At 43.8% G+C, this 25,368-nt stretch overlaps 1 protein-coding gene across 1 annotated transcript; it reads right to left on the bottom strand.

Moving 5' to 3' along the window:
* Nucleotides 1-475: 475 nt before the first annotated feature.
* Nucleotides 476-25,332, bottom strand: LOC135320230 (trafficking protein particle complex subunit 9-like). Its single transcript, XM_064483096.1, has 5 exons — nt 22,969-25,332; nt 21,722-21,921; nt 21,294-21,417; nt 4,484-4,697; nt 476-2,355 (listed from the first exon to the last, which is right to left on the bottom strand). The coding sequence occupies exons 3-5, from the start codon at nt 21,408-21,410 to the stop codon at nt 2,276-2,278; spliced, it is 411 nt and encodes a 136-aa protein (XP_064339166.1). The 5' UTR covers nt 21,411-21,417; nt 21,722-21,921; nt 22,969-25,332; the 3' UTR covers nt 476-2,275.
* Nucleotides 25,333-25,368: the final 36 nt, after the last annotated feature.

Here is a 25,368-nt window from a genome sequence, read left to right as displayed (position 1 = left end):
CCTCTTCATAGCATTGCTGAGATGAGATCTGTGGGTTCACCCTGATTCTTGAGTGTACGGTGCATTTTTTCTAGAACCAACACAAGCCAGCGTGGCAGCACTGCTTTGACCACATGCTGGGACAGCGTGTGCTTGTCAGTTCTTGGGCTTAAAATTTTCTGTTCTAATTTCTAAAATGGGGTATATTGACAGATACACTCTATGTAAACAGAAGCTCTGTGGGGTTTTCAGCAACTTCTAAGAGCATAAATATTCCTGCAGCTGCTAACCTTCCTCTCAAGAAGTGAGGGGCAAGCCGGCAAGTCCTGGGCGCCTGTGGCGGCCAAGCTCTGCAGCCCAGGCTGCTCACTGAGGCGCAAGGAGAAAAACTTAAAAACCTACTTCCATGTTGTGTTTCACAGAATCTCAGAACTGAACGTTTTAATATTTAAAGAGGAGTGATTATTTTTTAATAAATTATTTTATTTTTTTCCTCTTTCAGTATTATTAGGTAGAATTATTACAGTTCAACTCCACATACACATATTGCATGTAAATACATGTATAGAGTACACTGCATTTTTTAGTTTACATATATGTACTAATTATTGTTTCTAAGAACAGATTAGAGCTTTAGATTTTTAAACTTACATAGTTACCAGAGGAATAAAGCCAACTACAAAAGAATAATAAACAGAATATGGTAACCCAATCACAAAGGACAGTCAGATGTCCTTACACATATTCAAGAAATCAAAATAATAATTAGTTCATTGGTGGTCTTATTATTATTGTTATTAAATTTAGATTCCTCATAAATGAAGTCATATGGCATTTTTCTTTCTCTTTCCACCCCACTTCACTTAGAATGACAGTCTTCAGGTCCATCCATGTTGCTGCAAATGGCATCTTTTATGGCTGAGTAGTATTCCATTGTAGATATGTATGACCTCGTCTTTATCCAGTCATGTGCTGATGGACATTGTGTTGTTTCCATGTTTCTTGTTCTATGTCCCTTCTGGCAGCAATTACTGATTTTAAATATTTTCCACCTAAAATCCTTCCTGAAGGAGATGTGGTAACAGGAATCAAAAACAGTTACAGCACAGGGTTGTGTGTGATGGGCCCTAGGGGCTTCGTAGGAAGGTTGGCGGAAAAGATTTCAGATTCTGTTCAAACGATTCCTCCTATTGTAGCCCTGCTGACCGCCTCTCTCCCTGCCTGCCCTACAAGTCTGACCAGTCCCTTCTGTGAATCCCACTGTATTGTGCACAAATTTTGTCCAATTGGTATCATCCCACAGGGAACTTAGGTGAGGCACTTAAGCTCCTGTGTTGCTTTCTTCCATCAGCCCTTAACTTCCTTGGGAGCCAGGACTGTCTCATTGCCCCAAGGATCCCTAAAGCCTAGAGAGATGCCTGATACAACTGGTACTTAACGAGCACATGGGTCAAATGGAAAAACCTGATCAAAGGAAAGACCCTCAGTTTTCAGACATGCCTACTTGAGTACATAGGGTAAAATGACTTGTCTTCTGGGATTTGCTGTCAAATACTTCAACAAAGGACAAGGCAAAGAACAGAGGTCTGAATAAAGGAAATATGGAAAAGTTTGTGAATTCCTTCATCTAGGTGATGGGCTTATTGTAATATACTTATTGATGTATACGAAAGTTATTTTATAATTTTACTATCATTAGCTGAATAGCAAGTATTAATACGTATTAATTGAAATCCTTAGAGCTGACCAAACTTACCCCACATAAAATCCTTAATGTCCTAGTAGTCTGTCTTATAGAGATCTTTTCCCACAAAGACAGGAAAAAAGGGAAAGACAGATCCCTGCAGTGTTTCCACGTTGTCAAAAGACCAAAGGCCGACACAAAATAAGAGATTCTAAAAAAGATAGAGGCTGAAATCAATGTCCCGAAAACCTAGCTAAGCATTCTTAACGGCCCGACTTAACTAACCTCAGCACTGCCGCATCAAGAATGGGGCAAATAGCACCTAGTGCATTTTTTTTAAATAAATAAATAATGATCCAGTTCCTACCACAGGCAATTATGATAAGACTGAGTATAAGTTCTAACACCAAATAGTGTACAAATTATAATTTCTACTTGATTCAAACTGCTTCTTCTATAAAATCTGAATCTTTTTATTCTTAAGACAGATTTGTGGCATATGACCTAGTGATAAAATTTTCAAGCCGCTTGTAATCAAAAAGTTCACCAATGTGAGAGTTTATTACATCAACTACTGCTTTTTGGGAAACCCATGTGCCTTGTAACTCTCTTTCATAAGACTTCCTGTGGAAAATTCAATCCCTCATTCAGGAAAAGGCTGAGCAAACGGTCTGATGGAAAATCTTCATACACTGCAACACAAGAAAATGAAAATGACTGTGAGCAGCCCGTGAAACCGGCAGACACTCACAGCGCAAGGCTGTGTTCCCGCCTCGACTTTCTGTAACCAGCAGGGAAAATGTGCTTCTCAAGAAATAGACATAAACACTTTTCAGATCCTGAGCACACAATTTCCCTTTCAGGGTTTAGTGGGCTTCCATTTAATTCTATGAGAAGTGTTTAAAACAACAGAACAACAGCTGAGATAGGGTTTAAGTAACTTTTATGTCTTAGTGAAAATAGAGCCAGCTGATAGTTATCATTTTTACTTTATTTGATCTCTCTCTCCTACTTTACCTCCGCAACCTCCTCCACAAAATGATGGTGAACAACCCCTCCTGGGTCAGAAGTCTAAGTAGAAATTACCAATCACATGGAGGTGTGCTTTGTTGTTTTATTTTTCAAAAGAAACATGTTTCATTCATGTGATTTAATAATTAAGATCAAGAAACAAACTCTACTCAATAAATGGTAGCCAACAAATGTCGTCATAGCTGCTCATCAGGTTTGGCCCCCCATTACACACATTTACATGGACATCTGCCATGTGCTGTCATGGGACATGGTGAGTGCGGACAGGGTCTCTGCTCTCACAGGGCACACAGCCTGGTGGGGGAGGCGGTGTTCAATCATTACTGTTTTTTTTCATGTACTTACAAATTATGGGAAATGCTATTTAAAAAGAACAAAATGAGTCAATGAAAGTGAAAAATACAAGGACTGTATTTAGGCTGAGGGAAGACAGGGAACCTCTTTGAAGAGCTGACACTCCACTGAGACCCAAAGGACAACTCCGGTGTTGCAGGTGAAGGGCAGGGTCACACTGATAAAGGGCTGATATCCAGAATATACCAAAATCTCTTTAAACTCAACAAGAAGAATGAATAACCTGCTTAAAAAATGAGCAAAATGCCTGAACACACACCTCATCCTAGAAGGAATCTAGATGCCAAAGAAGTCTATGGAAACATGCTCCACAGCATCTGTCATCAAGGGGCTGCAGACTGAAACAGCAAGGTACCACTGCACACCTGTCAGAACTGCCAAAAAGCAGAACAATGACAATACTGAATGCTGGTGAGGATGTGGAGCGACAGGAATTCTCATGCATTGCTGGCGGGAATGTAAATTGGCCCAGATACTTTGGAAGACGGTCTGGCAATTTTTTACAAAACTAAACGTACTCCTACCATATGATCCGGCAACTGTGCTCCTTGGTGTTTACTCGACAAAATGGAAACTTATGTCCACACACAAATCTGCATACAGATGTTAATAGCAGCTTTATTCGTAATCACCAGAACTCAGAAGCAACTAAGCTGTTCTTCAGTAGGTGAAAGGATAAATAAACTGTGGTCCAGCCAGAAAATGGACTATTATTTGGTGTTAAAATGAAATGAGTTATCAAGGCATGGAAAGACATGGAGGAACCTTAAATGCATATTATTAAGTGAAAGAAGCCAATCTGGGAAGGTTCTGCAACTGTCTGATTCCAACTGTATGGTGTTCTGGGAAAGGCAAAACCACAGAGACTAAAAGATCAGTGGCTGTCAGAGGCTAGAGTGGAAGGAGCAGTGAATGAGGTGCAGCACGGTGCGTCTTTTGGGTCACGGAGACAGACTACGCTGTATGATGCTGTGACGGTGGATACATGTCATTTTACATCTGTCCAAACCCACAGAGTGCACACCACCAAGTGTAAATCCTAGTGTCAAGCATGGGATGTGGGTGATGATGACGTGTCAGTGTAGGTTCACCCATTGTCGCAAATGCACGCTCTGGTGCAGGCGTCAATAGTGAGGAGGCTGTGGGGACAAACTGCAGTTCACACACCCAATCCAGCCCAGTCACCGCTGTGAATAAAGCTCTGTGGGTGTGTGGATTGTCCGGCTGCTCTGGCGTCTGAACAGCAGAGCTGAGCAGCTGCACCAGAGATCAGGAGGTTTGCAGACCCTGAAATATTTACTCCCAAGCCCTTGACAGAAAAAATTCTGCTGAGCCCTATTCTACACGAATCAGAATTCACCCTGATGAGACAGGACAGCAGGGCCCAAACCAGGCGTGGTTAATGGGACTGAAGCAATGGTTTAGTTCCAACACCTTTGCTGAAGTCCTGCAGGTCCAGCGACAGACTGTAGCCAGGAAGCGTCTGCAGAAGGAGTCGGTAGCAGGTCTTCCCGCCAGGCTCCGAGATGCCGGGGGCCGTGCGCTGCATGGGGGCCACCTGCTTGATGAAGGCGGACTTGCAGTGGAAGCCGATCAACTCATAGAGCTCGGAGAGGATGCTGCACTGCTGAATTCTCTCCTCGGAACGCTGAAGCACAGGGAGAAAAGCAACAAGCATCTGAGAGAAACATGTAAGTGAAAAAAGACACGTAAAAAAGGTTTTCCCATAAAAGAGAGACCCGATGACACAGGAAGAGGAAGGCTGACTTCGTGCACTGACGGGACCGGATGCAGAAACGCAGGGAAGCAGCGCTGTGCAGACACTCCAGAACCCCTCCGGGCCCCACCTCTCTGCGTTCAGCCTGTCCTTTTACTAGAAAGGCCCGTATTCCCTGAAACATAGGAATCTGCTACCTACACATGAGATGCAGAGAAGAGAAGGAGCAAAAGGAAGGGAAAGTAAAGGAACAACAGTTCATCTAGACCCTAGGGTTTGGGCGGGACTTTCACCAAACACACAACTTCTCAAAGCACAGAGCACACAGTGAGAGGCTGACAGAGTGACTGCGACTTCTGCTCCTTAAGCACCAGCTTCCTGCCAGCACACTCTGCTCCCCTTACTGAATCATTACAATCATCTCAGAAACTATTACTACCCCGGCTCACAGGCAAGCAAATCTGAAACTCGGGGAGGAATTATCATTCTGGACAAAGTACCAAGGCCCAGAAGTGTCAGAGCCTCCAGCAGACCCTGGACTAAAATGCTCCGCTTCACCACGGGCCCTGAGCCTCAGGCTGAGTCCACGTCAGGTCTGCACGGGCCCAGAGCACGAGCCTGTGGGACAGGGAATGGTCCCACCCTAAGTGCCAGGACAAGACCCTCAGGAACTTATGAAACGAAACCAAATCACAAACTCATTTCCAACCCACTGCCCTGTCCGGGAGGACTGCTCGGCACATCTGCACTGTCACCTGTGCACAGGCTGAGCAAGGGGCCCAGACAGTGACGTGACGTCCCAGTGGAAGTGGCTCAGAGACCGCTTCATCACAGGACACACTCTCCCGGCTTCCAACGTTAACTCTCCATTCCATTTCCAACTGGAATGTAAGTTTAGACTTGTTTTCCTCTCCTAGAAACAAAGAGAGTGGTAACATCAGCAGGAAACTCAAGACAGAGGAAGAGTCTCCTGGCCATCTGGAAGGATAGGCCGGGGAGGGAACAGAGACAGGAATCAGAAAGACCCGTGTTCCAGTCCAAAGTCTGCACGTCGCTCACTTTGACAGCTTCCTTATTAATACAGGTGATAAAATCTAATTATGTTTGTTGGGAAAACTAAATGAAATAACGAATGCCACTAGCATAGGTCTAAAATCCTCCATGAGTGTTCCAGAGATGGACATGATCGTGGTTAGTTACTGTCTGCCAAGTCTTGGGTGCTAAGCCCACATCAGCCAGCCAGAGTTGTGCCAGAGAATGCCTCACCAGACAGCAGCCTTCTCCAACTTGGAAACTCACAGTTTCTGAAGAGCAGGCAGTGGTGGATGCTTTGGGACACTCTGGAGGTAGCACTCCAGTGATGACTTTAAAAAGCTGGGGAGAATTCAGGGGAACATACAGTTCAAATACAGAAAACACACTCCATGTCTACCCACATTCATCTCTAGCCATGATATTTCAGAGAGGAAATACATATTCAAACTTACAACAATTTCCCACATAAGTGCATCAAAACAATTTGGAAAGAATGTAACTTTCTTTAGATCACAAAGCGGGGATTACAAGGTTTGTACTGAGAGCCCTACTTGTAAAACGTCTGCTAACATAACTGGGTCCACTATCAGTTATCATAATTCGAAGAGAAGGATGGAAAAGAACAAAGCCAGGCTATTATGCTCCGGTCTTTTCTTGGGTTACAATGTCACAGAGGAGACGGACAGGTCAACAAGGAACCACTCAGCCGTGATCACGGAGCCGGGGAACGGGATGGGCGGCAAGATGTATGACGCAGCCGCAGCTGTGACCGTGCTTCTAGTCAGGTACCGAAAGTCACCTCGACAAGGTGTCAAATGCTTGTGCCCACGTCCTCATCACCTGACATATATTAAAGAGAAATGAAAACTTATAAACGGCCAACACCCTTGGCGGGTACACCGTCCAAAGAGCAAAGTCATAGTTTGACAACTGGCCATCTCGGTTCCCTAGGATACATTCTTGGAGAACCTTAAAAACCACTTCTCTGTCCTCAAGAAGTGCTGCCTACTTGTCCTATCTTTTGCTCAGGAATGCAGCACGTTCAAGTGGACTTTAATGTCTGCACAGATTTTACTGTCTTTCTCCAGGTTCCCTTGTCCATTCTGAAGAGGCCTGAGCTAAGTCCATCCTCCGTAAGATCAATTCCCTCCAGTGACAACTCATCGAGCCTGCAATTAAAAGCCAACTGAACAGGACTGTCCTCAGCTAAAAATGTCACCCACCCTTCACTGCTCTCTTAATCTCCTCTCCTGGCTAATTGCAACAGACTAACACCTCCCTCCACCCAGCTCCCCAACTATGTCAGTTTGTCTCCCCAATGAGAAAGTAAGGTCCATAAAAGAGGAGACAACTCCACAGTCACATCTGAATTCCTAGCATATAGTAATGTCAATAAATAGAACTATGATTATGGCTTCTCTCCTTTAAAACCTTCCTGGTTATTTAAATGAGACCTTGGAAGAGAGGTGTTTGGGTACAGTATCTTCATCCAGAAGACTCTGAAGGCCTTTTTCGGAATGGCTGTCCACTGATTCATTCAAATCACAACTTCTCATTCCGGGAGGAGCTGTGAATTTCTGCCAGGAGTATGTGGTCACTCTCATGCCAGAACAGCTTTAAACTATATCCGTATTTTGGATTTGATATTTTTCCCCTCTTCCAACAAAATTCACTTTCCTTACTTTCTTGCCTTGAAGAAAGTTTTCTTTTTTTCTTTCTTTCTAATTCACCCTTTAGTAAAGCAGGCTTCTCAGGATGTGCTTGGCCTTACATAGGTTCAGCCATCCAACTCCCAGTGTGAGAGGCCAGGGGCTCACCCCCTGCCCTCCTGTCAGGGAAACTGAAACTCAGTTCAGGGGCCAACCGGCACCCCAGGGCTTCAAATGCTCACGTATCTCCCAGAATCCCTGCTTTCTGGTTTGCCTTGGCTTCTGAGGATTTCCCCTCACTTTCTTGACAATTAGCTGTGCAGCTTGAAAGATGAGGAAGGAAGGTTTTCTTTCTTAATCAGCATTTTTAGGAACTTGTGTAATGAAGGTTTTCACGAGTTTCTAGAACCCTCCATTGCCGAGACACAAAACACTAAATATTTTCTAAATTTAGGTATTGTGTGCATTTTTTCTTTTCTTTTCTTTTCTAAACTGCTAACAGACATTTTTAATTAAAAAAAATAAGGCCCCAAATAGGATAGAATCTTGAAGTGGCAAACAAAATTAAAGGGCAAAGACAGAAAAATGATAAGAACTCTACAAAGTTAATAAAATACATACACTATGGATCAGATCAGCAATTCTCAGTAACAGCTAATTGAAACATGACCATGAGGTAAATCTTCTCTCCTGTCAGGAGATGGCCAACAGAAAATAGAATTAAAACAACAAACTAAAATTCTAAATCTGGTGAGGTATAGAAGGCTACCAGCTAAATGTGTCTTCTTCTGGAAAAGAGGGAGGCTCACCAGCTCTTTACTGTGGAGCCTGAGCCCAGGGGAGGGCGGTGAAGTGAGCTCTGTAAGTACCCAATTAGCAAAGTGAGTGATGAATAAAGAGATGTGAGCTTTGATGACAGAGATGATACTACTATTCACTTGTCCTGTAAAGTATGCTTTCATGTTCAGGGATCAATACCTTGGCGTCCTCAGGGATTGAGATAATAGGAAAATGCACAGCCTGGGCCCAGACCTCCTCTGTGCGCTCGTGACACTGCACTTAGATATCTCAAGGGCACTTCCATCTCCACCTGCACAGAGCTGACTTCACGGTGCTCCTTCCCATAGCCGTCATGCCCAGGGCCCCTGGTCTGGGGCAAGGTCTCCCTGCCTCTCCCAGCTCAGGCCCATCACTCACAGATGTGCCTGGACCACTCCTTCAGGGCCCAGATTTCCTCAGTCACTGAGTCCCACCACCCACTCCTGTCCTACCAGGTATTCACTGGCACTCACTCAGCACTGACTCTGTGCTGGGGACCACGCTGCACACTGTGCACAAGTTATCTCACTGGATCTCCACAACAGACCTGGGATGTGGGTACATCACTGCTTCAATTGATTTGATAAATTGTTTCACTTCCTTGAGTGCGTCATCCAAAGTGAGACAGCTACTGAGCCACAAAACTGGGACTGAAAACAACTTGAAAATTGAACACTGCTACACCTCGCAGCCACCCTACTCTGACTCATCACATCACCTCCTGCTGAGCCTACTAAATGTTTGCAAGCATTCTACAAGCACAAAAGTGATCTATGAGAGCACCCTACTACCCTACTTAAAATCTGTCAATGACGGTCCACTGCCCTTAAGAGAAAGCCCCACCGGGCCTGAGCACAGCCCAACGGCCGGGCATCAGCGTTCCTTGTGCGGCGGCGTCTCCTCACTCACCACTCAGCTCTAAACGTGCCTTGTCCAGGACAAGGATGCTGACTCCGTACAACCCGGGGCTCGTCTCACTCGAGCAATGATCACCCTCTTCATTGGTCACCCTCTTCATTGCTGACTCTTATAAAAATGTTTTCTCAGGATGAATCAGTATCTTTTTCCTTACAACTTCCAGTCATTGATAATGAGCTGCCCCCAAAAGGGAGAAGACCTAATCCTCAGTCTCCTTATCTGTAAAGTGGGAATAACAAGGAAATATGTGAGGTTTTAAGAGAAATAATATTCATGTGAGGCTGAGGGACAATTCCCAACATACAGTAAGCGCTCAATATGTGCTTACTTAATATTAATAAGAATAGATTCCATTCCAGCAACCTTAAATCAATGTTTTATGGCTTTGTCCAACAGATTACAGACAAACTGTTGGACGAACCCCTTTGAGCAGATCAGCACAAGCGTACAGGGAGAGGTAAGCACTGACTCCAGTTACAGCTGCAACCAACCAGCACTACGGGGTGGGGGCAGTTTGCTCAAACTCTTACATGTTGCTTGAGCATTTAGTTGTAGTTATTGAATAAAGACAGTTGTTCTTTAGTCAAAGCTCCTGAAACATAAATCTTCAAAGATTGATGCAAATTAGGTTCCAAGTATAACACTCTCACTAGAAATTATTTGAAAATGATAGTCTTAGCTCCTCTGCACATCAAAAGGGCATGTTCTTAATGTACCTGACTATATACACTGAAAGGATTGTTTAAAGAAATTAACATGAAGCCATCCTGAATAAACTTTCAGTATCATCTGCACTGTGCCCCACCCAAGGGTCTCATTTCTCACTTCCACATAGGTGTTCAGGTAGCTTAACCTGGGCCTTGGTTTCTTATAACACGGGGGAGGGAAGAGTTGTGGATAGATTTATGTAGCAAATATAAACCAAGTGTATTTGCTGTTTAGGAATCCTAGAAATTATCAAATTCATATATAGTCCCACCCTTAAGAAGCTCAGCCTTTCCATTTACAACAGCATTAAAAATAAAATGAGAGATACATTTAACAAAAATTTACAAGACTTGTACACTGAAAATTTTGAAGTATCACCAAAAAAAATTTAAAAGATCTACATATATGGAAGACATCCCATGTTCATGGAATGGTAGACAATATTGTTAAAAATGTCAAGACTCCCCAAAGTGATCTAAAAATTCAATGGATTCCTTCTCAAAATTCCAGCTGACTTCTTTGGAAAAATTGAAAAACTGATCCCAAAATTCATTTGGAAATGCAAGGGACCCAGGTCAACCAAAACAATCTTGAAAAAGAAGAGCAAAGTTGGAGGACTCACTTCAAAGTTTACTACAAATCTATAGTACTCATGTCATTATGGCACTGGCATAAGTTTGGATACATAAATCTATGAGACACAATAAAAAATCCAGGGGGGGGGGGACTTACATTTCCAGTCAGTTTTCCACAAGTGTGCCATCAACACTCCACTGAAAGAATAGTCTATTCAACAAATGGTGCAGAGACACCTCGGTATCTGCAGGCAAAAGAATGAATCTGGAATCTGGACCCCCATATTGTATATAACAAATTAAATTTAATTCAAAATGGATCACAGACGGAAACGTATAAACTAAACCTATCAACTTTCTAAAAGAAGACATTGTATAAATCTTTGTGGTCCTAGGATAGGCTATGGTTTCCTAGATACAATACCAAGAGCACAAGTAATAAAAAAAAAAAAAAACACATAAACTGGACTTCATCAAAATTAAAACCATTTGATACAAAGGATATCATCAAGAAAGTGAAATGAAAGGGGAAGGGGATAGCTCAAGTGATAGAGTGTGTGCTTGGCAAAAAATAAAATAAAATAAAATAAATGAATAAATCTAATTACCTCCCCTATAAAGAAATTGTTTTAATGTTTAAAAAAAAGTAAAGTGAAACGACAATCTGAAGAAGAGGAGAAAAATTTTGCAAAGCATATATCTAATAACAGACTAGTATCCAGGATATAAAACAAATGCTTACAACTGACCAATACAAAGAAAATCGACCCAATTTTTAAATTTGCAAAGGATTTAAATAGATACACAATTGGCCAATAAGCATATGAAAAGATGCTCAGCATCACTAGCCAAATCAAAATCAAAATGAGATCTCATTTTACACCCACTAGGATGCTTATAATCAAAACATGGACAATAACAACTGTCGGTCAAGAGGCAGAGTAATGGGAACCCTCAATACGCAGCCGTTGGAAAGAGGCAATGGTGTAGCTTCTTTGGAAAAGTCTCGTGTTTCCTCAAAAGGTTAGAGGTATCATATAGCTCAGCAATTCTCGTACATATAGTGTCATCCCTCAGTATCCTCGGGGGGTTGGTTTCAGGAAACCCCCACCCTGCATTCCATCATCCAAGGATGTTCGAGTCCCTTTACAATCAGCCATCTGGATCCATGAAGTGGAAACTACACATATGGCGGGCCAACTGTACAGCCAACAGAATGAAAACATATTCTCACAAAAATTTGCACATCAATTTTCATAGCCGTGTCATTCAGAGAAGCCAAAAGTTACAAACAATATCCATCCATCAATGAATGGATAAACAAAATTATCAAGAATAGTCCCACAAACTTTTGGTCATTGAAGCTTTGACAAAGGAGGTGAGAACATACAATGGAGTAAAGACAGCCTCTTCAGCAAATGCTGTAGGGAAAACTGGACAGCTGCATGTAAATCAATGAAGTTAGACTACTCCCTCACAGCATACACAAAAATAAATTAAAAATGGCTTAAAGTCTTAAACATGTAGACAAGACACTATAAACCTCTTAGAAGAAAACAAGGGCAAAATATCTGACATACATCTCAGCAATGTTCTCCTACTCAAGCAATAGAAATACAAGCAAAAATATACAAGTGGGATCTAATTAAACTTACAAGCTTTTGCACAGCAAAGGAAACAATAAGCAAAACAAAAAGACAACTTATGCAAAGGGAGAAAATATTTGCAATAAATGAGACTGACAAGGGCTTCATTCCCAGAATATATAAACAGCTTTTGCAATTGATAAGAAAGAAAAACAAACAATTCAATCCAAAAATGGACAGAAGACCTAAACAAACATTTCTCCAATGAAAACCTACAAATGGCCAATAGGCACATGAAAAAATGCTCAATATCATTATCAGAGAAATGCAAATCAAAACTACAATCAAGTATCACCTCACACCAGTCAGAATAGCCATCATTCAGAAGTTCACAAACAATAAATGCTGGCGAGGCTGTGGAGAAAATGGAACCCTCCTACACTGTGCTGGGAATGCAGTTTGGTGGAGCCATTGTGGAAAACAGTATGGAGATTCCCCAAAAGACAAAAAACTGACTTCCCATATGACCCAGCAATCGCACTCCTGGGCATATATCCAGAAGGAACCCAAATTCAAAACGACACCTGCACCCCAATGTTCACAGCAGCACTATTTACAATAGCAAGACATGGAAACAACCTAAATGTCCACTGACAGATGACTGGATAAAGCGGTTGTAGTATATTTATACCATAGACTACTACTCAGCCATAAAAATTAATAAAATAATGCCATTTGCAGCATCATGAATTTATCTGGAGAATGTCATTCTAAGAGATGTAAGCCAGAAAGAGAAAGAAAAATACCATATGAGATCGCTCATATGTGGAATCTAAAACAAAACAAACAAAACAAAACAAAAAAGACAAACTTATCTACAGAACAGAAACAGGCACATAGACATAGAAAGCAGACTATGGTTACCAGAGGGGAGAGGGTGTGGGAAGGGATAAATTGGGAGTTCAAGATTTGCAGACACTGAGAATGTATAGAATAAACAGCAAGTTTATACTGTGTAGTACAGGGAAATATATTTAATATCTTATAGTAACTTATGTTGTAAAAGTATATGAAAATGAATACATGTATGTTCCTATATAACAGAAGGGTTGTGCTGTAAACAAGAAACTGATGCAACATTATAAACTGACTAGACTTCAATGAAACTATTTTAAAATAGATCAAAAACAAATAAAAGAAAAAAGATATTATTAAACCAAAAGAATAAATTACTGTTTCAGGCTACAACATGGATGAACCTTGAAACAGTATGCTAAAATAAGCCAGACATAAAAGAACAAATACTGCCCTTTTAGGTGAAGTGTATCTAAGTGTTCATTGTACTATTCCTGTAAATTTTCCAGAAGTTTGAAGTCTATCAAAATAAAAATAAAGTGTATTACTCATTAAAAACATAAAACGATTCCTCACAGGAGGGCTTAAATATTAAATGAAGAAATGAATGTAAAGATCCTGGAACAACACTTTGCATGTCCACAGTCACTGCTGTCACTGCCACCCAGAGGGTGGTGCCAGTGCTGATGAGAGCTGCCTCCACTCGCTCCCCTGCAGACAGGAGTGAGGGTCTGGGCACTGACAGGCAGGGTGACCGTGAACCTGCGTCAGGCACAGTCAAATCCCGGACTCTGCGTTAACCAACTTTCTTATAGAAACTGCTACATGTAACGTAAACACGCTACAGCGATGTATCTTAAAACACAGGGAATGCAGCCAATGTTTTACAATAACTATAAGTGGAGCAAATATTGTACATCTGAAACTTATATCATATTGTAAATCAGCTATACCTTTATAAAAAATAAAAAATAATTTAAAAATGTTATCACTTTAGTATTCAATTCAGTTTTTAAGTAACTACTAAACAGCTTAGAATGTATAAAAGCATTTAAGTGTGAGAAGTTTGTTTACATATTTATTTAATTTCAGCCTCCTGCTAAAAAGAGAAATTAAACAATTTTTTAAACACAGCTTAACAACCACAACAACAAAAAGACAAAAGTGAGAGTGAAGAGAAAATGGAGATTCAATACTTAAATGAAATCAGGGGGAGGTAAAGTCATAAAAATGGATGCCATGAAGTCAGGGTAAGTGTTAAAGGCCGACTAGAAATTCAGCTGTAAGATTCTTGGCAGCTAAAGCAAAAAGAAAAAGATGATGTGGTGGGTGGTAGAGCTCAGTGGTAGAGCGTGTGCTTAGCGTGCACGGGGTCCTGAGTTCATGCCCCAGGGCCTCCACTAACAGAAAATACACCTAATTACCTATGCCCCAAAAAGAGCCCCAAAGGAAAGAAAAAGAGAAATTTCTTTCCTAAAAAATCCTGATATTAAATTTAGATTTAATACTGAAAAAAAAAAAAAGAAAAATAGAAAAAGATGAGTGACACAAGCGATAATGCCCGTGAGATAAATCTGCGGTGGCTGCTGGCAGGTCCCCACATCCCACGTGCGAAAATCTGAAACATCCTTCTCACCACTCAGAGTCATCCTCAGCCCACCACAACCCTCCCCCTGTTAAAAGCAGGAGCACAGGCAGGGACCGGCCTTTGCTCTCTCTGTGTCATCACAGTGAGACAGGATGGAAGGGGGCAGAGCACAGCCATTCAAGGAAGGCCACAGCAATTAACATCAAAATGGTGAAGGATTCAACCCCCAATAGGCCTTGAGGCTCAGGATGAAGAGATTTAACTTCTAGCAGATCTTGAGCTTCATTATACACCCATTGTAATAGTAACATGGTGAATAACACGCCTCCAGCACCATGGCAGTCCCAAGGCTAGCCACAAAAGGTCAAAGGGTGGGAAATGGCCAAATCCCTGGGAATTCCATCCCCTTGCCCTTAGGCTGGTCGTTCTACTTATTAGCATATGAAACCACCAAGCCCATGGAAACCAGCAACACAGCGCCTCCTCGCGGTCACCCCTCTCTCTCCCTCTTCGGAGAAGGCCCACACTCTTGTCTGTGGAGTGTGTACCTACTTTTAATCTGAGCACCCAACCCCCACACTTCCTGGCCTTTCTCTTGCCTTTCAATGTATTTCTCTGAATAAATCTACCTTGACTCAACAGTGGCTTGCTCTTGAATACTTTCCAGCACGAAGCCAAGGACCCACATCTGGCGGGGCGCATCCCAGGGGCTCAACCAAAGCCTGGGACACAGCCCTTCTCATGCCCCACGTTTTTTTTCTTGTATCAACAGGACTGGGTTGTGAAGGGAGCTCTGAGGCCCCAGCTAAGGGACAGAAGCAGCCACCAGGACTCGAATTGGCGGGCAGCCCTTCCCCCAGTAGGGGCCCTGGGGTCAGCCCGGTTCTCTGTGGTTCCCTGTTGTGCTGACTCCCCAGCCAGAGAACGTTCTCCCTAGGCCTGTCTCCACAAAACCCTTCTCTCCAAAATACAAGCACATCATGTCACAGTCCTCTTGTTCAACCAGGAAATGTTCAGCCCACTTTTTCCTTCCCAAGTAAGAACCTAACTGTCCTCCATCCCATCCCACCACTTCTTTCTTTGTGAGAACTCTGCACTCCCCACACACCATCCTGAATGCAGGTGCCTTGCTGGCTGGGACCGAGATGTTTCAGTCTCACACAGCCTGCGTCCATTCACTTTCCCCTTGCTACCTTAAAAAAGCCTTTCCTGAGTCTCCTACCCCTCTGATTCTGAACTTCACAAAGTGCTCTGGTTACAGTCACTATATGCATACATCCCAGGTTTTGGCTAGGTTTCCTTCGCAAGATCTTCATTAAGGAGCTGCATCAAAAAGTTTAAAGAGGTTATTCTTACATCTGAGTGGAGGAGCCTGCATAAAATTTAAATGGCTTTGAAGAGAGAGTTAACCAGGGACAGAGAGTTCGCAGGTCATAGTCATCAGTGTCATGAGGCAAAATGTTCTTCAAAGGCTCAGAGTGGCTTCTGAACACGGAGTTGGCAGGGAGGAGGTACCAGGCAGTGAGTGGGGTGGGTGACACAGGGTACGCTCCCCCAGCGGGGGAAGAATTGGATTTTGTTCTCTTTTTCTAAACAATTTCTTACTACCTTTTTCTCTTATCGTCACATACCATTTCCTACGAATTAAGAAAATCAATGTCAGTCATTTGGGCCACTTGGGAGAAGCTACATGATGCCATTCACAGGGCTGGGACATGACAGCCAACGCAGTCTTGGTTGAAAGACCAGTGGGGGTATTTCCAAGGTAATCACGGGCATGCAGCAAACTCCCCATCTTCAATGACCTCATCTCAAAGGTGGGGCCAATAAAACTACCAAGCAAAGTGTGTGATGATTATGGCCGACATCTGTTTACTAGGTAAGTGCCCGTGACAGCTGCCGCTTAATGGGGAATGAGTATGATCAATGAGGCCCAGTCTACCTGGTCACACACACCCTGCCTTCCTGCCTTGGTGCAGCAGCAGAGCTTGTTTATCTGAGATGGACGCCCCCAGAGCAGCCCCGACGGGAAAGCTCCCAGCTCTGCACGGCGAGGCGTGTTCCTTTCCTTCTCAGAGCTGATCACAGTTTGCAGTCGTCTGTTTTTATGTTTTTCCCTTTTGTAACTGCCTCTCCTCCGGAGTTTTGCTCAAGCAGCACAGGGCCAGGTGTCTCTTGCTTCCTGCTGGGTATTCTGGGCTGGGTGACAGCCAACTCCACGTCTGGCTCTGGTGCTGAACGGAGAGGGCATAAGTCCCAGGGGCCCATGCTGAACCGAGGCCCCTGCACCCAAAATTTTGGTCTGGCTTTGGGCAAATTACAGTCTTCTTTACCCTGAGATTCCTCATCTGTCCATGAAAATAACTGCCCATGACACACAGAGTTACAAGGATTAAAGGAAATCACCAAATTCACAACCTATTCAAGGGGCTACCGGTGCGTCCTCAACAGACTCATGCTGCCTTTATGGCTCTGACACACGCCAAGCGGGGCGGCCGCACACAGTGAACACTGCTAAGTGCCAGTGTGTTAAGAGCTTCATGTGTGCTATAATACTCTTTACAACTTACAACAATCCCAGGAAGAAACGAATATTATCATGCCCATTTCACAGATTCACCAACAGTTTAAGAGAGGTTACATTCTAATCCAAGACCCTATGGTGAGGAAATGGCGATTTAAACCTGAATCTGGGCCCAGGCCTGGGCTCCATCTCTCTCCCATCCACCTGACCACTTGCCTATGAAATCCACCTGTCCAATACACAAGTTTGCAGCTGGCCAGCTCTTAAATGCAATGTGTGCCACCATTTGTCAATGTTTGTTAATTACCATAAACTGTTCTCAGAAACCACTACAGAAAAGAAAGGTGGACTCACGTCCCTGCCCACAAAGAAGAGGAATTCTGCCTTGCCTTCACCTGTAATGTGCAGAAACCCTTCCCTACACCACCAAATCCTTTTGTATGCTTCCTCCATGTTTATGTTTGCACACGGCTTATTAAAGTAGAAGGTACCTGTGGTAATTCCATCTCGGTTGCTTTCCAAGTTTCCAGATATCCATAATCAGTCGGTGAACGAAAATACTACAATGTGAATGAAACTACTGCAACCATGTCAGTAAACAAAGCATGCTGAAACCAAGTCATCAGCGGCTGCCGCCAACCCCCAGCAAGGACAGGCCTGCAGCCCAGCCTCTGCAGCCACTCACAATGGTGCCCTCTGAGCAGACTCAGAATAAGAAAGAACAGGATACTTGCCCTAGATAGCTAGGTGCTTGTCTAAAGAATGTATTCAGTGAGTCCAAATGTTTGCTTCCTCCCATAAATAGAAAAGCACTAAATTCTTGAACTTGAGATACCTGGCTTTCTTTAGATAACAAGCAATCTTTTATTGTTCCAACTACCTGGTCTTTGTTGTAAAGCTCCTGTATATCCTAACTCCTCCCCTACCTCTTGGGAGCAGTCCCTCAGAGTGATCTGAGAGGCTGTCATCCCGGCTCGAGACCTCCCGCCAAATAAAACATAACTCTTAAATTTTAGGCTCAACGTTTATATCAATCAAGTCCCTGAATAGACACAACTCATCAATTCTTTAATGGAACACACTGGATCAGGAACCAGAAGCATGTTCTAGTCCCGAAAACTACGGGTTCCTCTTTCTTCCTGTCATTATACAATCCCACCAGAACTCATTATTTTGCTGTCTGCTCACTTGGCAACCAAACTCCGAGAAGAGTCAACTCAACAGAGCACCATGCTGGGGAGAAACCCCCGCAGCAGCACAGCGGGCTGCCTGCCCTCCCGCACGCTCTGCTGACCCCTAGTGTCCTCCGTGGAGACCAGGCCAACAGAGCTGTTCCCAACAGCTGCAAAGTCCCACACATTAAATAAAAGCATTTTATTTTATATGATATGTTACGTATATACCCATCTCTGAAAACAGCTTTGCCAGAAGCCCAAATCTTCAATATTAATCTGCAAAGGCAAATCCGGTCCCCAAGGGAAAACAAGTCTTAAGACGATGCTAAGGCCTCCAAAGTCCTCTCCAGGACGGTCAACCAAACTGCCTGCAGGTCTGCAGCTGCAGGCGGCTACATGTCTGCTTTTAAAGCAACCCCTTCCTGCCCTCGGGTGCTACAATGTCCCTCTACGCCCTCCCATGTCAGGATAAGAGCAGCCGCTGCAGAACCTTGCAGGGCAGCACTGACAGGACTGGACAAAGAGGATCAGAGCTAAACTAAGCCTTGTCACTGTCACTTTACAGATGAAGATATATATAGAGAGAGGTGGGGTGATCTTGCTCAAAGTCACACAGCTAATAAGTGGCAAAGTCTATAACTCTGCTCCTCCCGCCGGCGTGACGCCCCACCTGGAATGCCCACAGGGTTCTCTCGTGCCTTCCTGACCAGTCCTTTACTGTCTCTCATAACCCACCACAGGGTCTGACCCTAGCCTGCCTTTTCAGCATCTTTTCCCTCCAGTCTCCAAGGAACAAGGCTGCTCTGGCCACTCTATGACTTCCGGCTTTCCAAAACCTCCGTGCTCAGGCTGGTCTTGCCTGTGCATCCGGCCCCCTGCTCAGAGGCACTTCCTACCCTGCAGGAGGACGATTCCACTCTCCACAGGGACACTCCCTCAGGGGAGCCCTCTCCTGGCCCTCGACACGGCAGGTGTCCCAGGCCACATCCCTAGCTGCCCCATTAGGACTGCGGGTGCCCAGGTCTGCTAGTCAGACCAGCAGCCTCAGAGCCAGGGATTATACACGGGTCACCCTGCAAACCTACTGCCCGCCTCACAGCCCCCAGCCAGCAGGTCACCTGGAAGTCACAGCAAGTGCCCCACCCCATCCAGAAGTCTCTTCATTTGCCAGCACCGCTGATGACTGTTTTCCAACCTTTGGTCAGTTTCACACAAAACAGCAGCTTCCACTGTGAAGCGGGGGGTTTTCACTTCTGCTCCCCATCCTTACTGGAAACGTCAAGGGAAACCAAAAGGCCTTTCCTCAACCCTTTTCTGATGACACCTTCCCACCCACAATACTCACATGCTCAAGAGCTTTGGGTCCACGTGATTTTGTTTCCCTTACGCTAAGTGGCTTAAAACACTGCAGGATTCTTTCTGTTTTGAGGGTATTTGTACTCAGTTCATCGGCTTTAATCTGTTTTTGTCTCTCGCTTCAGTATCCCTAGCAGTTGCCTCTTCTTACTCCCTTCAGCAGCCTCCCTCCCAACATCTAGTCTAGGAAATCAGCTGTGATGAGGGGCCCGGGCGCAGTCACAGAAGATGGAACTAAGGCACAGAGAGGCTACATAATTTGCCCAAGAAGATCAGCTTCAACCCCCAACAGTGTGTGCCACTTCCCTCTGTTTAACTCTTATGCTAAGCAAGCTAACTTTTTGTAGATTATGGTTATAAACAGATGAGGTATCAAAATACATACAAGGACACACCTCAACTCTAAGATGTTCATTAACTCCACTATTTTGTTTCTATTTATTTTATTTCTATTAAAAAAAAATTAAGAACGTCTGCACTCAATATAGCAAAATGTTACTGGGTTTTAAATCCAGAATATAGAGGTGTTAAGTGTGTCATTACTCATCCTTATTTGTATGTTCACAAGACAAAATGATTTGAAAGTCTCTCTCCCCTCCCCCTACTCACTACTGGCTCTCACCAGAGCTCCCAGACCACACATCTAACAGCCTTTCATTTACCCACAGCTGAACTCATCAGTTTTCCCCCAGAACTCCCTCTGCAGCTTTCCCTCCTCAGAGCACAGCAGGACCATCATTTACCTCATTAATCCACCCAGAAACCTGGGCCTTACTCCATCCTACCTTCACAGACAGCATTCATCCTTTCCTTTTTACCATCTAAACATATCTTCAATCTGTTCGCTTTTACCCACTGACCATCCCACCGCTCAAGTGGAAGCCAACAACACTGCCCACCTGGACTCACGAGTCTCCCAAGTGGCCCCACAGCCACTCTCCCCTACTTGAGACAAATGGGATTGTGTCAGTTCCGTGCTTTTAGGACTCTTTTCAAACCCACTTTTCTTAGAAGAAACTCCAAGTTCTTCACCTGGTGAAGGTCTTTGCCATGAAAATGTCAGCTCAGGGAGGGCAGGACACGCCCTCTCCCCTCGGCCCCGCCCCCTGGCAGAGCAGCAGCTTGGGAGGACCTGCTGAGCTACACCAGCCTGTATTCTAAACCTGGTCTTGAGTTCTTAGCAAACTGCTTCACTTATGCATACAAACCCAAGGTAGATTAGAAAGATTTTAGATGTTGAGCTAGACTATTGATTTGGGGATTTTGCACTAGCAACCTGCAAGTACATGTTCTAATGATTCTGTCTTCTTAAAACCACACCCAGATTTAAGTAGTATCTGTGAAATGTCTTCGGAGTAAAAGGGACTGTACTTTAACAGACTTTATGTTTTATAACATGAACAACCCGGACAGGGTCACAAATGGAACCGCCTCACAAGTGACAGAAGACAGGTGAGAGGCATATAGCAACAGGTCACAAAGATGGTAAGAGCAAAGTTGTTTCTCCAACTCCCAAAAACATTCCTCAAAGAACCGAAAATTCTGAATTTTGAACGTAAAATACTATCATATAAAGAAATAAAATAAATAATCCTCTTCATCAGGGTTTCAAGATCTGACTCCAGAACTTTTAGCATGCCATACTGAATACTAGCACAGAAACATCAGATGGACTAATGGTGAGTAAGTTCCAGGAAAACGGCAGTAATTCCTCCACTTGTAAAAGGACATACACTCACCTGTCGAAGGTGAATGTAAACCGCATTCTGGAGAAATTCGGAAGCTTCCAGGCTCTGCTTCTGGATGGCAAGGACACGGACAGCTTGGAAGCATGCTTCTAACTGAGTCACCGGCATTCTTACACTGCAGGGGGAAAAGGAGGCCCCCAGTCAAGAGCAGAGATGTTCCTGTCGTGTCTCTCAGGCCGTCCCTCGGGGACTCAGTGCCCTGCAAGCAGCCCGGCCCCAGGCGAGGACCTGCAGCATGGCCCACCCAAGCAGGAGGGGCACTGTGCTTGAGAAAGCCCATCCCCGATGGGGGCAAGAGGGGCTGGTGGGGTTGTGTGAACCTATAAATGCTCACAGAAATACACCTGCATACATTCAAGTGATACAATTAACAGTAGCAGGCTATTTAACAAAATTTCAATTGTCAGTGTTAATTTTACCATTCCTTTCCGCTTGTCCCCTGCACTCTGAGACAGGCTTAGGCTCTCTCACACCTGCAGCTCTGATGCAATAGTTGTGAAGTTATTTTACTTTGCTGCAAGTGTCTTCGCTCCCCGTGTCACTGTGACTATCGTCTCTTAACACAGTCAGATGTCTTCCTGGATCTCTCCCTGAGTTCCTTGCTCCTGCTTCTCAGATCCTGAGATAAAGGACAAGTGAAGACACATGACCAGAACAGGCACTGTGGACTTGAACAAAGTCCTCAGTGATCCCCTAGGTGAGTGCTGCCACCCCTTACCTTCGATTCTCAAGGTTCTGCCCAGGGTGACATCCAGACAGGAGAGAGTCTTGGGCCAATTAAAAGCTGTGTGGCTTGGGTGCGGGGACATGTGCAGGAGCTGGTTCCGGAGCCGGGCCCCTCCCCACCTCTGCTCCTCTCTCCCCCGAGGCCCCGCTGCCAAGCCCCCAGGCTCCCTGATCTTCTGTCCTTCTCTTCTACTCTACTCCAAGCCCTTTTCCTCTTCCTTTAGTCCCTAATTATCCCCAGCTGGAGTGAGTTTTCAATCACAGTATCTGAAAAAATTTCCTGCAGCTGAAAAAGAGGTCTCCAGAAGTCAAGCCCATATGCTGGTTCCTGAAGAGAGCCCCTGGTTAGGGGGAACCTCACCAATACTCATGGGGCATCAGACATGTTGCAGGGCCGACCATCCCTAACAAGAGTTTGCTGTGACCCCAAGGCACGCACAGCATCCCTGCTCACAAAAATGTAGTTGGCCCACTTATCCGTTATAAAGAAGCAAAAATACTAAATTGCTCATGTTTCTTACTAAAATTATTTATGAGGTGGAAAAAGAAATTGTAATAGAAAAGAACAAATTTGACTCCATCTTAGATGTGTTCCTTTGGCTTTAACCCTGTGCCCTGTTTTCTAGACTCAGACTTGCTAGCTCTGCACCTTTTGTAAAAGAAAGTTGCCTTTAGCCTGAAATATCCAGGAGAGCCTATTCTCTGGGCTCTGATCTTTAAGGATGTTAGCTCTTCTGCACTTATATAGAGATGGCAAGTTGCAAAATAGAGAATAACCTTTGTTTTTTTTGGAGGATTTACAGGGGCACCATGATTTGACCCACATGGACAGCTGCAAGAACAAAGGATTCCAAGGACAAACAATTTGTACAGCAAGAAGTTTGCAACAACCAAACACACCCACACCCCTTTTTAGTATAAAAGGAGACTGAATTCTGACTTGGGGAAGACGGTTCTCCAGGACATCACTATGCCATCTTCTGGGTCTGCCAGCCTTTCAAATAAAGTCACTATTCCTTGCTCCAACACCTCATCTCCCGATTTATTGGCCTGTCATGTAGCAAGCAGAAAGAGTTTGGACTTAGTAACAAAATGACTGCATTGGAGGTAGTATGTCTCCCCTGTTTCCTCATTTCCGGGATGTCACAACCTATCAATTTTATATGATGTTTAACAACACAACCAAAAACCCTATTATACGGAATTGATTCCACAGAAATAAAATTATTTCTACTCCTTCAAAACTTTTTTCTTTTCTATTTTACTTTGTTTGGCTTATTCAAAAGAAAATAAAAGTCAAATCATTTTATTTCACGTATTTTTGTTATAGCTACATATTTTAAGTAGTACAGAGATATTTAAATTGCAATAAAAATTGTTCATATATTAGTATAAAGATATATACACAACCAGTGCAGATTAGGAAAGGAGTGGATATTTACTAAAAATCCACTGCACATCCAGTCTTTTACAAGCATATCCTGGAATATAAGCTCTATTATCCAGGGGTGCCCCACCCCCATTCTCACTGCCAAGTCCCTTAGTAATCAACTACCAAGGCACCAGCATAGAACCACGCGATCAGTATTTTAGGTATAAATGAGGGAATTAGCTCATTGAATTCTAAAACAAAAACCTTAAAATAAATACTGAACTTATTTACAGACAAAGAAAATTGGACACAAAAAGTACAGTTTCTTCCCCAAGGTCACAAAGCTAATAACTGGTAAAGGCAAGATTTGAACTCATCTGCCTGATTCTAAAAATTAAGGTGGAAGTCCCCTTCGACTGTGGAGGGTCCAGCAGCACAGCCTATCACCCTATCTTTGTTCAGATCTAGCCTTAGACAGCCTGAGACAGCACCCCATTCCTATGGAACTCGAGGGCAAATGATAACAATAAGGATTTTATATCCAGTAGTTTCTTAGGTCTCATTTATATAAAGCGTCAGCAGGTCAGCAGAAAAACTCTGGAAAATATGAGTGGGTCCAGAGCTTTTTGCTGATAAGAAACTCAGTCTATCAGGACAGAGTGACCTTCCCATGAGAGGCCACATGGATATAAACTAAAGGCAGCTGAGCAATGAAAACTAGCAAGACCCTGGAACTCAAGCAAGAAGGATCCCTGCCATCTCCCACCCAGGTGCCTCTTCACCTGCATGGACACAATGGCAGAAGACCCAGGTTCTTGTCCAAGTTACAACATCATGGATTCTCACCCATAAAAAGTTACGACTCTATGCTGTCTTAAGTCCTTTCCAACTCAAATATGATACCAATATCTCAGCAGAATGTCTATGTCTCCACTTCCTCTCTTCTATTAGGAGAATAATTCTATGGCCACAAAGCAGAAATCCAATTAAAAATACCATGCACGAAGCCTGATGAAAGTCTGCATAAGAGACTTTGCTCTCACGCTCAGTGAATGAAAACTCAGAAAAAGTGGTCCTTCTCCCTCAGCAAGTGGGAGGTAGCCTGATTGTGTGTGTGTGTGTGTGCGCGTGCGCACGCGCGTGTGTGTGTAAATCAAATACAATGAATTCTGGGATGTGTACAGATTTTTTTTTATGTTACTGTCATTTCATGAGGATGAGACAACCTTTAAAATAATTTGAATCTAGTGTTCTGAGAGAGTCTCAGGCACTTTTGGTGGAGGATGGGAAAGGGGCAAGGAAAGGAGGAAAGAAGTAAATGAAGCAAAGGAGTAAGAATACTGCTAGGGAAACGCAAGACATTAATTTTGTTCCTACTTGCATCACACACAAATTAGGGACTAGCTTTCCCCCATGTCTTGTCAAGCACTGAGTTGCAGAAGAAGAGGTTACAGCCCATTTCTCACTGAGCTTGTGACTGTACGTGGCATCTTATAGACACAAATCATTTACTCTGATCAAATACTCTAGCAGCAGGCCGTAATTCTCCTATTTTGAGAGACAAAAAAATAAAAACAAAACAACAGCAGTTCAAAGAGGGTATATAACCTGACAAAAGTCAGAGGACCAGTAAAAAAGAGAGGATGAATTCAAACTCAGATCTGAATGCAAAGTCTGCTCTTCCCACTCCCAGGACTGGAAAATCCTTAACACACAGGATTCCCAGCTCCCCTGCAATGTTCCTGGCACCAAGCTTTTCCCATGGTGATGGTCTCCAGTTCTCACAGACACAGTGCTCTGTGCAGCCAATAACCTCCATCGGACCTTGATCATCTACCTGCCACGCCCACCAGGCTTCACCATAAAGGCAGGAAAGCTGGCTTTCAAGTGCATACAAAGCCACCCCTGGTCTAACCTGGGCTCTTCTGCAGCTTCTCCAGCCTAAAGGCAGACGCAGCGCTCGACTGT

This window comes from Camelus dromedarius, chromosome X (assembly GCF_036321535.1).
Source record: "Camelus dromedarius isolate mCamDro1 chromosome X, mCamDro1.pat, whole genome shotgun sequence".
Taxonomy (NCBI): Eukaryota; Metazoa; Chordata; class Mammalia; order Artiodactyla; family Camelidae; genus Camelus; species Camelus dromedarius.
The sequence above is the reverse complement of the archived record's forward strand: the minus strand, read 5'-3'. Positions and strand labels throughout refer to the sequence as shown.